At 35.2% G+C, this 13,443-nt stretch overlaps 1 protein-coding gene across 1 annotated transcript; it reads left to right on the top strand.

Moving 5' to 3' along the window:
* The first annotated feature begins 4,494 nt into the window (after positions 1 to 4,494).
* Positions 4,495 to 13,012, top strand: Seipin (lipid droplet biogenesis associated protein seipin). Its single transcript, XM_088225368.1, has 6 exons — positions 4,495 to 5,011; positions 6,356 to 6,501; positions 8,236 to 8,438; positions 10,302 to 10,440; positions 10,739 to 10,921; positions 12,750 to 13,012. The coding sequence occupies exons 1-6, from the start codon at positions 4,731 to 4,733 to the stop codon at positions 12,821 to 12,823; spliced, it is 1,026 nt and encodes a 341-aa protein (XP_088081494.1). The 5' UTR covers positions 4,495 to 4,730; the 3' UTR covers positions 12,824 to 13,012.
* Positions 13,013 to 13,443: the final 431 nt, after the last annotated feature.

The following is a 13,443-nucleotide window of genomic DNA, read 5'->3' as shown; positions in this document are numbered from 1 at the left end:
TGTATTATTTTTATTTAATCAAAAATATACACCTTTTATTTTATAAATTATTATGTAATGTATTTTTCAAAATTATTTGAGTATGATCTTCTTCTTCTCTGGTCTCAATCCTGGGATTGGCTGGCAGCAATTCCTTTCATTCTTCTCCTCCATTCCTCCCTGTCTTGTGCGGCTCATTTAAAGTCAACATATGATGAGCAGCGCACGTCCTCTAATAGGTCCTCCAGGTACTCTCGGCGTGGGCATCCCCTAGAATTTGTTCCCTCGGTCATCCCCTCCATTGCACATGCAGGCCTTCTTGACGTATTACATGACCGATCCATCTCGCTCGCCTTTCGGACAAGGTCCTGAGCAGGTGCCTTCCACCTTCGATTCTTTGGAGAACTTCCTCATTTGTAATGTGGTCTCTCCAGGAAATTCCTAGTAGTCTTCTATAGGACCACATCTCAAAAGCCTCTAGTCTCCGTTTATCTCTTTCGGATAGGCACCATGTCTCGCAGCCATACATCAAGATACTCCATAAATAGGTCTTGATTAGGAGTATTCTTAGTTTTAGGTCTATATTAGTTGATTCTTTTATTTTGGACCTATTATTAAATGCAAGTCTAGCTTGATGTATACGGCTGTTGACCTCGCTCTTAGACCAACCGTCCCATGTTATTTTGCTCCCGAGGTAGAGAAACTCCTTGGTGTTCTTTAGTGGTATTCCCGACATCACTACTCTCATCTGGTGTTGCATTCGGCCTACAGTCAGTAGCTTTGTTTTGTCTTTATTTATCTTCATACTGTAGTTATTTTGAAGAATACTTTCCATAGTTGTAAGGGCTCTTGCAGTTCTTCTTCACTTTCAGCAACCATAGCAATATCGTCAGCAAACCTTATCATATCCCATTTAGTATGATATTAATAACAATAATTACAGGATTAAATAAACTAAAATTAGTTATTATATAGATGTGATTAAGGGTAATTATGATATTTTACAAATTGCAAATATTTATTTATAAATCCAGCATACTCAAGGAATACTATTTAAAAGTTTAACATATAACATCAAATCAGAGAGACTAAACATATATTATATAAACTATAAATCATATATTTGTTTTTACATTATAAATTTAAGATGTTTCTATCCACTTGTATCAAACACACACTCACCCTTTCCACAAACCCACCCTCACACTCATATACACTAACTCTCATATTCACATACCTACCAAAACCTCACTCCACGCCAGCAATATTACAGCACATTTAAATCAAAGCTTTCTCTCACTCTCTAAGACTTGCAAATAAATAATACAATAATAAGCTCCACTCGTTTGACGATAACAGCCGAACCTCGCTTCTAAGTTATCGTTTTGAAATTTACTCAAGAGTAAATATTCTACTTTATGCATGGAAAATATATATAGGATCATCATTGAAAACGCATCCAATGTAGTAATGGGGGATTTAAATTTTTGTACACCTAGAGACTAACTCTCAGGTATTGAGAGTCTCCAAGTTTTTAACCAAAGGGACATGTTTCTTAGAAATTTTTTATGATCTACACTATCTTCTCTAATGGGTTCCTTGTGAAGATTGTTGAATCTCTGAAATTCAAATACACTTTACCCATTTACAATCTTCCACCATCTACAAAATATACTTTTAAAATCTAGAGTACTCTCGGGTTCTACAAACAGTTCTGGATTTTTAGGCGCTACGCACTTTAAACCCACCAATTGTTTTCTCATTAAAAACTTTTAACTCTAGGAATACATTTTGTTTTAGAATGTTGCTTGGATATAGGACTTTGTATGATATCATGTGCCCAAATTTGATCAAGGTTTTTTTTTCAAGATCATTAATGAATTTCGAATGTTGAAATTGAGCGTCTAATATTATACTGAAATCATTTAAATGAGGATTATTTTGAATTGATCCAATTATTGCAAACACACTTAATTAAATGTAAGTACAGGATCAAATTTGAAAAATAAAGTTCTACTATTATCTAAAGGGTGAGGTAAACTAGGGAGTAATATTTTATCTGTTTGAAACAATTCAAATGCCTTTTTCGTTAATAGCATTATTATCGGATATCAAAGATATTGTGAAGTAGGCCTTGTATACAAACTCCTGACGTCACTGCAACCTGTGAAGATCTATTGTGATGGATTAAATGAATTAAAAACAACTACTGCACAACATCATTATACTTACAGAGGAATATTTTTCTTTAATGAAATGAACAAAGATAATAAAAAGTACAGTCAGGAATACAATATATTTAAGAAAGAAGTAAAAAATTACATCTATAATTCTTCTTTATGTAACACTGATTGAAAACATCGTTAATATCTTTTTTGTAATTTATTTATGTTATTCTAAAATAATCTATTATAAGACGTCACTCCCCATTATGTACACAAGAATTGTTTATTTCTTTTACGTAATGGGAAACGTTAATGTAAATATATGTATTTGATTCATGTAAAAAAATTGTATTTTTATTTGTTATTAATAAATAAAAAATATACATAAAATAATCTATTGCACCTATAACTTTAAGAAATCCTCTCATACAAAATAAGCCGGATATAACTACATTTGTTCTGGACACTGGCTTCATTATAATATAGTCCGGTGTTTTTCATGACAATTGATGTTGATGTTGAAATGGTTTGGTGACTAAATTCGTGTATATCAGCAGAGTCGTCTTGAATCTGGAAGATTTATCAAAAGTTCATATCTATAGGCATTAAATATCTACGTATTTAAAATTGTCAAATGAATCGACAGAAACGATACTTACATATTGCCAAAATTATTATTCATTACATACCTCATTACTACCCCAGTACCGAATAGCAAATAGGCCCTGGAGTTCTACTGGTATTTTTTCATCTCGTTTGTGTCCTTCCAAATCGAGTTTTACTAGAGTAATTATGCGCCTCATATTTTCCTTCGAAAAACAGTATTTCTCCTTGAATTCACTGTCTTAAAAAGAGTTGACTCTTTTTTTAATACAATTTTCGTGCACGAGAAGGTCGCATGCCTTCGAAAATGTTTAAAATTAAATAAAACTGTGACAAACTATTCATAAATAACGACAAATATGACAGATCGCATTCTAGGGCATATTTTTGACAGATAAGCTGCCGTGGCCGCCAGATATGACAACTTTTTCCTAGGAAACCACTCTCTAGTCACCGTTTCGGCGGCCGTTCACCGCATCACCGTTCGTACGGCCGTTAAGATATCGGCACCGTTTTCCTAGGAAACCCAAGCTTTAGTGCTTTGCAAGCTCCTGACGTCACTGCGACCTGTGAAGATCTATTGTGACGGAAACAAACTGCAGCATAAGACAAGGAATATATCAGTCGTCAGTGTTTTTCTCATTCGGTCAATCAGTCAGTTATTAGCAGCGAGCGTGAGTGCACGCTAGTTAAATGACCGGCATATTCGTGATTTTTTATTTATTTTTCTATAAAGGCCTAAATTATATTACATTTTTTATAAATTATGTAAAAGGAAAAGGGAAATATATTTTTTTTACAATAAAAAATTGGACTTATTTATCATCATCATCATTCCCTTACCGCACCTAATGGTGTATAGGGCACTGCATTGGTAGACCAATCAGACCAAGAGAGGTATTTTTTAGTAATTTTATTATTTAAATTACGAATGAAAACATTTTTAATAACATTTAAAGCATTAACTTTGTGGTCAAACATTTTACTAAATGTTATCAATACTTTTCTATGTCTACCGGTTTCGAGATGTACCCGTCTCTTCGTCAGGACACCAATTAAACCAACATGCAAAACCCACTATACACCTTCACTATAGTTGCACAAAAATACACTTAAATAAATAACTCTAAACCTATAAAGCTCACCTTCTCCCTCCATCCCCTCTACCTTTTTTCAACTATTTCTCAAACAACATAGAATTTATTCATAATTTAATCAGTTCATGTTTGTCCTAATCACTGCATGTGCTTATTAAAATGCATGTCGTGTTGGTTTTATATTCATAGAATAGTTTTATCCAAACCATCAGAGTTCCCCTTGGAAATATTAGTAAAATTTTTGATCACAAAGCCAACATCGGATTCTTTTCTCCTCTGCCAAGAATCCTCAGAACAGTGAACAAAGTCTCATTAAACGGTACTGTCGGTGTGTTCCTACAGCAAAGGCAAGCATTCAAGAAGCAAGCGGTGTTGTCACTCCTGACTCGCGATGAAACACTTGCCATGTCTGTCTAGATTATGCCATAATTATACCTTTGTAAATTTAAATAGACTTTAAAATTGTTTAGCTTATGTGTTTTTATAAAATATATAGTCAATAATGCCAATCTGCTGGGGCTTTCATAAGCCCGTTGATTGGCTTACAAAAAAAAATGTCCAAAGAACTGCAGGATTCTTGAAACAAATTGGCAACTCTTGTATATTCAATAGCCATAAAATAAACAATAATAAACGTCAATTTGACAGCTGACAGACGAAATTCGCTTTCTAAACGTCACACAACTGACAACCGAATTGTATCGTGTAACAATAACAAAATTCAAATCTGTCAAAGCGATAAGTAAAGTTATCTTTTCCTACAAATTATATCTGTCATGAAATAACTTTTGATCCCGGATTAAAATATAAACTACAACTCCCGTCAAGATCGGTGACGGTCGTCTGTGAACGTTGTTTCTGTGAGATGTTTTGAATATTTTACAAAATGCGCGTGTTGTCTTTCGTCTGGCAGATGCGCCACCCGGTTTTGTTCATCAACGACCAGGTCAAGAAGCCGCTGAAGTTGTTTATTAAGAAGTATTTGGACAGCTATCGCGATAAAACGTCGAAAAGGGTCGACAGCGTCAGAGAAATATTGTTCAAGAGTGGAGTGGTGGCCCTGACGACTTCTGTGGTCGTGTGGCTCTCCGTGTTTTTGTACGTGGCGTTTTACTACAGCTACATGCCGAACGTGACGCATTCCAGACCGGTGCACCTTCAGTTTAAGTAAGTTTTTAGTTTACAATATTTTGAGCATGTCCAAATGTTTGTAGACAGGCTGGATTTTAGTGACCGACCGAAACAAGATTTTCAGCTGGAACCTCAGAGAAATGATCCGCCAAGCTATAGAGGAGCCCAAACGTAGGAAAGGCATTCTATGACTATTGGGTTTTAAGTTAGCTACAGTTCGCAGCAAAACAATGGGCCGTTCTTAGGTCGAGTAACGCCAAATGGATATTAATTTGCAATATAAATACTTTTCAAAATGTACCTGTGTATTAATTATTGCAGTGTATTAATTATTGCAGTGTTATTCCAATTTATTTTTCTATAATTCGCCTATATTTATTTTATAAAACTGAAAATACATGTGTGTGTTTATTTTTTTCATTTATTTATTCATTTTATTCACAATATACTTATGTTACATTTGTTGAGAAGTAAATCCCAGCTCCATGGAACCAAAGTCTTGTGTTGAGTTTGTTTGTTTGTCTGTCACATCTCCGAAACGGCGAGTCGTAGCGACCTGAAATTTGAACGCGTCATTTTAGATGCGATTTCAAGGTTAACATTGCTATTTTCGAGTAAAATTGGAATCGACCCCTACTCGATAGAGACTCAAACTTTATATGGATGCCTAGTGCGGCCCCGGCATATTGCCCGTAATCAACTGTCATTATCAACAGTGAACATACTTTAATTCACAAATTTATCCCCTAAATTGAAACAGTATCTGAAGTAAATATGTTGATATAAGGAAAGTTTCTAAGCAACATAATACACGTGTCGGGACAATAAATGTCAAAAATCAATGTGAATCATAGGAAAATATTCAAAATTAATTACCAGTGAAAACTGACTCCTTTAACACCTTTGACGCTCCTACTGTTGTAACCAAACATACTGAAATTCACCATTGTCGGTTTTTATTTATTTGAACGTAAATATCCAAGTTATTTACAAACAATGCCAAGCACAGCGACAAAAGCATCCGATAGAACCGTAACGCATATGTTGTCAAACAAAACAAAATGGCCGCCAATTTGTTGGTAACCAACATTGCTTGCGTTGTATGAGACATGGTGATAGGGCTTTTCTATAGGTTAACGCATTATTACTTTTTAAATATTTTTTAACCCTTAGACTGCTAAACAACGATATATCATTGCTAATCCGGGCAATAAAAGTCTAATCAGATTGATTGACATGTGTGATTATTTGTCTGTTTTTCCTATTACCTACTTTGCTTCCGTTTATTTGGCAAGGTTGATTTTAGCGCTCTGTTCACCCTGTGTCCAACACTCCCCCACCCTCAGATATCTTTCAAAAGAAAAGTACTTGCTGTTTCAGATCTTGCGAGGAAAACAAGGGGATATGTTCCTTCCCCTCCGCCCACGTCCAGCTGACCAGAAAGCAGCAACTGCTGATGGTTGGTCAACCGTACCGCCTCAAGTTGGCGCTAGACATGCCGGAATCAGAGGCCAACAAGCAGCTTGGTAATCTATGTATATAAAAGGCAATGTTTGTATGTGTGTCCCCGACAGACAAAATAACTAGTGGACCGAATTACGTGCGGTTTTTTACAAAATGATGGGCTTTGCTCCGGGTATTTTTATGGCTCTTAAAATCTTAATTTAATCTGTAAAAAAAAGTAAGGAGTGTAAATGTTATATTCATCGACCCACCACGGTTGCATTTGACAAAAATGCATTTACAAAAAAATTGGGAGGATGATAATATTTTGATATTAGTCAGATTCTTTCCTTAAATTTCTGCCCATTTATTTATTTTAACTGGATTTTTGGTTATACTAAAATAATATTAACCGACATTTAAAACATTAAAAAAAAAAATCGTAATCCTACATAAAGTGCACCCCTGTTGGTAAAAAGAGCAGAGTTTGACATTTTGTCACTTCAGTTTGTTTTTATCCAACCGACCAAAACGCAAATCTGCAGAAATAGAGCTTTAAAGATTTTTTTTACGGAATAGGCATCAATAATGTCCACAACTTAAGACGAAATTCGTTAAAATACCCCTTGAACAATTTTTCAAAATATTTTTTTTTCTTTGAATTTTATAAATAAAGGCTTTCTCAGGACTCTTGTACACTTAACTCAATTTCGTTAAAAATGGGCTGTTGGACAAATACTAACTAAAGCGACTATTTGAAAAAAGTATTCTGTATTTGAAAATAATTTATTAAGAATTCAATCGTATACAAGTATCTAGATAACTATTTACCAATGAAAAGCTACACCGTCTTTTTTACGTTTATCCCAACGGTTTTTACACACTTTCAGGACACAATCAGGCATTTTGGTTTTGAATCTTTGGAATCAAATGTCAAGCTCACGTCGAAACCCGGCCGGCGGTTAAAGAACGACTAAATACGCGTTGGGCATGAGTTGACTATTTTTAAAAAACCTAAGATGAACCAATAAAGAAAATTTTATTTTGATACTTTGTCTAAGTAAAATAATAAATCGGTTCAGTTTTGAGGAGCGGAAAACGAAATATTGAATTTGTCAAACTAAATACAATAATTAATATTGAACTTTCGATTGTGTTCATTTCATCTTTATACGACCATATACCCGAATCTAGCAATAGCAAAGCATTGCCGGGTTCAGCTGGTATTCTATAAATACACTTGATATTTGGTGCGAAGGTCCCCTGGAAACGGAACGTGTAAACTTGGGCATCCTGACAAATCTGCAATAGCGGAACACTTTATAGACACCGGACATTTTTTCCCCTTCGTACCGAAAATTTTGCATAAACCCAGTAATCACAGTTCACGAATAATAAAAGAGGCAATTGAAATACACAGACACTGCAAATAACATAAACAAAGACGACGGGCTTAAATTAAACTCAACATGGTTCCCGCCACTACATACTACAAAAATGAATAGAAATGTGCCTACTGTCGACTGCGACACGGTACAAATTACTAGTACTTAACACATACTTTTTTTCTACAAAACACTCAGTTTACCCTGAAGATGGCTCCTGCAATGGTAGCCGAAACGTCGGAACAAATCCAACAGACACGGTATCACCCAAAAAAGAAACAAATTGACACTTTATATTTCTTTAATAAATTTGTTAGATTATGTTATCAAAGATAGTTTATGGCCAAAATTACATCTCAACCTCTTATAGAAAGAAGATTTACATTCTTCTCTAATTTCATAAATATTTTAAACATTTTGATTATTTTCCAGGAATGTTTATGTGCTGTGCAGAGTTGCGAGCTCGCGGCGGTATCCTGGTGTCGGCCTCCTGCCGCTCCGGCCTGCTGCCGTACCGCTCCCCCCTTGTCTCCCTCCTCGTCACAGTGGCCTATGCGCCATTCTTCATATCGGGAATCCGGGAGGAGCGGAGGACAGTGGAGCTCGAACTGTTCTCGCATTACGAAGACGACCAGGTTCTTACTATTTTTATCAATGTTTCGAGATGATCCAGAATGATCCAGAATCGACCTCCACTCGATAAAAATTCAAACTTTATATGGATGCCTAGTGCGGCCCCGACATATGACATATTGCCCGTAATCAACTGTCATTATCAACAGTAAACATACTTTAATTCACAAATTTATCTCCTAAATTGAGAAAAAATAGTATCTGAAGTAAACATTTTAATATAAGGAAAGTTTTTAAGCAACATAATACACGTGTTGGGACAATAAATGTCAAAAATCATGGAATCGAAAACTTGTGAATGCGTAAACAAAAATGGCTAAAACTTTGACAGACGTCTAATGACGGATGAAGCATTTTATGATTGGTTCACATTAGTGCACACTAACGCCATCTCTTAGGATTATTCCAAACTTTTTGATTCACCTAGTATATGCCATGTATCAAACAAAAGGAAACAAAAAACTGAAAACCTAGTTACTGCAGTTTTTTGGTTCTTGCAGGATTTCATGGTTCCTGAAGGAAGACTTAAATAAAGATCGTTTCTTTGCGATTCTGAATCTGTATTCAACAAAATGTCATAAAAATGCTAGACTTATAATATAAGAAGTCATACACTGATTTGAGTCTACTGAACACTTTATTTTATTGTTACAAATATAAAAACAAAAATTTCGTGACAATTGTTTCGCCTTGTTAGGGCATTTTCAAACGAATGTGAAGATTAGATAGATGGATGTCCTCATATAGTTATATAATTATAAGTACATTCAATCCATTGAATCTTCACATTCGTTTGAAAATGCCCTAACAAGGCGAAATAATTATCACGAAATTTTGGTTTTTATTATTACTATTAATAATAATACACTAGTACCTATTAAGCTGATGCGTGTAGATGGTTATTAAATATTATAAATTGATGTGTGCATTAGGGTGGGCTGATATTTTTTTTTTCCGAATTTCAAAATGAAAGTGGCCTGAAAAGTTGCCCTTTGGATTACTCGGAATGCAAAAAATATTTAAAAAAATATTTGATACTACTATTGGCCCTCAACCAGAGCTTGAAGTTTTCAAAAAAGTCAAATTTTCGCGCTAAACCGGCTGTCATTTCGTATTTAAGTAAGAAAATCAGTCCATTTAAAATTTATAATGTGCATTGAACCTTATTAAATAAGCGTCCAAGGGCGTGAGTTGCACTTTGTTTTGTAATAAATGGGTAGAATTGTTTTAATGAGCCATTGTTTTCGTCAATATTAGCCAGGCGCTCAACGGAATCAGTCCTGCAGAGTGTAAAATTATTGCGTTTCGGTAGTTCTTAAACGCATTTGAATTTGTTATGTGATTAAGTTATATCTTCACTAACAAAACATAATTTTATCGATATTGATAATTAACAAAATGTTCAGACAGTTATGAATTTCAAACCTCGGTTAAGGGCCAAAAGTAGTATGGAATATTTTTTTAAATAATTTTTACGTTCAATGTGATCCAAAATGCAATTTTTTAGACCCCTTTAACTTTAATGTCTAAAAGAATAAAAAACTTCATACAACATCGGCCTACCCTAGTGTGCATCTAGGCGGTTATTGAACACATTAACTGAACTAACACCAATCACTTTCTCAGGAAGGCCATTCCATTTCTCCACAACTCGGTTTGTCAGGAAGTTCTTCCTGGGGTTGGATGAAAATTTATATTTGTAAAAATAAAATAAAGTGTTTAGCAGACTTAAATCAGTGTTTGATTTCTACAAAATAAACACCAAATCAATAAAAAAAATTGCTAGATACCGCACTCTTTGTAGGGGCGGCAGAAAGATTTAAACACATTAGAAATATTGTCGACAATAATTTATCTCGTTCTAGACCCAGCCTGTGACCGACGTATACGTGGAGATACAGTCTCGCCACATCGAACTCTACTCCGCCATGTTGTATGTGGACGCCCATTTCTCCGGTCTGCGGTACATCATGTTTCACTGGCCGATGCTTTCTGCAATTATTGGTACGTCTTCATTGCTAAAAGATATTTTAATGGAAAACATCTTCATACAGAAGTTTTTGCATTTACAAAACCAGTCTGTGAAACTATTTTACTAGGTATAAGTATTGTAGAGCGTCGTCTTTGTCATTCATATAGATACCGGACTTGCGCGACAGAGATGACACTCCACAAAGCCGGCAGTCTCTTTCTCAAGCCCGTTGTACGTTATTTGCTGACGGGTACTGCATGTTTATTTCTCCCCTCTGCCTAATAGAAGTTGATAACACTCTTTCTAATGTTTTTCTCGGTTTCTTTCTAGGAATCTCAACCAACCTAATGTTCGTGGCGTTCGTGTGTGCCCTCAGCTGGTACCACTTGCAGTCTGACACCGACGAGGCGGAGAGAAAAGCTCTGGACTTGCCGGAAAAGGGAATCGAATCATACATGTATGATGATGACACGCCTGGCTCTTTGAGCGTCAAAGAAGAAATTAAGGAAGAAGGTTCGGAGTGAATATTTTAAATCTCTTTTGAATTCCGCTTAAAATATGTCGATGTAAGGAATAATTTATATAGCGCCATTTTAGTGAAAATCACGTCAAGGGCGCTGTACAATAAGTGAGGGCATTGGAAGAAAAGATAGCAAACTCCCGTCTTGGTGTTTTCGAGAAAAATAACAAAAACTGCTACACTAATACCAATAGAAATGTTATTTTCACTGAACTTAAACTTTGAGATACTAATAAATTAGCTTTAAAAGAAGTACAAATTCAAAAAACTTTCTTAATATTTGCATGGCACGGCCATTTTGAAAATTTAAATCTCAATCCTGTCATTGTTAGAATAAAATGGCTGATGGATATTGCTGTTTGCTTTCAAACATATTTTCAAACCATCAGAAGTATGATTTTAAACTGCATTTGCAACTCAACTCGTGATTTTTATAAAAATAAAGTTGATAAACTACAGAATGACATCATAACAAAAAAAAAAAAAAAAAATTTTGGAGGTTGCTATCTTTGCTTCCAATGCCCTCAAGTATCCCAATACGTCTTGCAGCTACAGGGCGAGTGGATGGTTGGGATTCTACTTTCTCTTTAGTAACATATAGAAGCTAGATTACAGCACGTCTTGCAGCTACAGAGCGCATGGACGATATGAAATCTAGCCCCCATGTCAAAATGTTTGTAGACACATTTAAATATGAAGTGTGTAAAAAGTTTTCTCTATTCTTATCACATTGTGAAAAAATACGAATGCTTATATATCTGAATTTAAAATTTAGATTTAAATTTACTTCAACAGAGAGGAAAAAAACATTTTGAGAAGGGAATATGGAAGTCTGGGCATTTACAGGGCTTATGACCTGTCATTGGCTGGTTTGAGTGGCCACTTTACGCACTGTAACATTCACCATTCTGCCCATGTTTAAACGTCCACATTTCCTCAACTCTTCCATCTGTTGACTTTTGTGAAGTTAAGGAGCTGAAACCTTTATTATGCGGGCTTAAACATGGGCAGAATGGTGAATGTTACACAGTATGTAAAGTGGCCACTTAAACCAGCCAATGACAGGTCATAAGCCCTGTAAATACCTAGAATCCCATATTACCTTCTCAACAATGATTTCCCTCTCTGTTGAAATAAATTTAAATATGAATAGCTCCCTAGGGAGGAAATCCAGCTAGTCTGCAAGCATTTGGACATACTCAAACATTGTTGAAATTTAGAAACTGGTATGTTGTAAGCATTAGTTATAATCATCAATAGTGACAATGTGCAATGCTGATTGGATTAAAAAAACCTTTATCTGGTATAACGAGTAATGCTTACAACAAGCAAATTCGACCGACCGGTCTCGTCTTCCTCGTAATAACCATGTCCAACTGTAGTTAACAAATATTTTCGTAACAAGGACTGTATTATTCACTCTCCTGGACGCGGACAGTATAATAATCAAACGTAGTTATGCAGAAAGCAGCCAGCCATAGAAAAGTGAAACTGAGATAATAGCACCTTTGTGAAAAGAGTGAATAAACAAATCTCCACAACAGTTGGAATGTTTTTGACTTTAACAAATTTGATTATGTATTTGACCAGTTTTAATAATTTTTAAAATTCGTTAAGATTTTTCTAGTGCTGTGGGTATTTTCTGCAAATTGAGAAATGCCGTTGTGATTAAAACAATTTTTTGTATGAAAGCGGTCTGGCTGTTTTTAGCAGAACATAGAATTGACCTTACTGCACCCGACAACAACAATATATCATTTTTTCAAAATTGTGGACTGTTAATAACTACGTTCAATTTACTGTCATTTTTTTATGTTTCAGAGTCCCAATCTTCGGATATCAGTTATTTAGAAGAATCATCTTTTTCCGGAAAAACAAAGAGGCAATTGGAATAGACACAAAATAAAACCCATGTTATAATGCTCGCGCTGTGTTAATTAGCCTAAATTATTTTTAATTGGAGATATATAAGTTTAGTATTTTTTTAATTACGTACTACTTAAAACAATGTAACGACAGCAAAAAGGGAAGTGACTGATGCGATAAAGTGAATTTGAGTTTCAATTAAAGCCCTTTTCAACTTAGCTTCGAGTATGTCCAAATGTTGATTAACTCCCCCTTCCCGGTGATGTGTAGCTGGTACACATTGCATCTAATAACTTTAAGGGCTCGTCCATGGTGCGGGCCTAACGCGGTGGCGACAGCGGGGGCGTTACTTTCAAACATACGAAAACGTATGAAAAACGCCACGCATGGCCATAGTACGAGGCCTGTGGCGGGCGTGACAAATTAATGTTTGAAGCCTAATATCTCCATTAATATAATAAATGATGGGTTGAGATTTTCGGTATTCCTTCGTTATACATTTACGTATCAATAAAAACGTTTTATCGAAAATCGGAGATATCACCAATACAACTGAAAGTTTGCCAATGTGTAGCATGTTGCATTCGTATTAAAAGAGTAATCCTAATATATAATTGTCTCGCACACTCTTAACGTCTCACTCTCGATT

This window comes from Micrasema longulum, unplaced genomic scaffold (genome assembly GCF_059751315.1).
Source record: "Micrasema longulum isolate JH-2025_06_02 unplaced genomic scaffold, ASM5975131v1 h1tg000348l, whole genome shotgun sequence".
Lineage (NCBI taxonomy): Eukaryota > Metazoa > Arthropoda > Insecta > Trichoptera > Brachycentridae > Micrasema > Micrasema longulum.
Note: the sequence above shows the minus strand (reverse complement) of the source record. Positions and strands in the feature narration are given on the sequence as shown.

Bases quoted from the DNA above. Each gene is read 5' to 3' on its own strand.
- Seipin (XM_088225368.1), top strand. From the start codon at position 4,731: ATGCGCGTGTTGTCTTTCGTCTGGCAGATGCGCCACCCGGTTTTGTTC. The intron at 6,502-8,235 runs GTAATCTATGTA...ATTATTTTCCAG, and splicing joins AGAGGCCAACAAGCAGCTTG to GAATGTTTATGTGCTGTGCA. The intron at 10,441-10,738 runs GTACGTCTTCAT...GTTTCTTTCTAG, and splicing joins GATGCTTTCTGCAATTATTG to GAATCTCAACCAACCTAATG.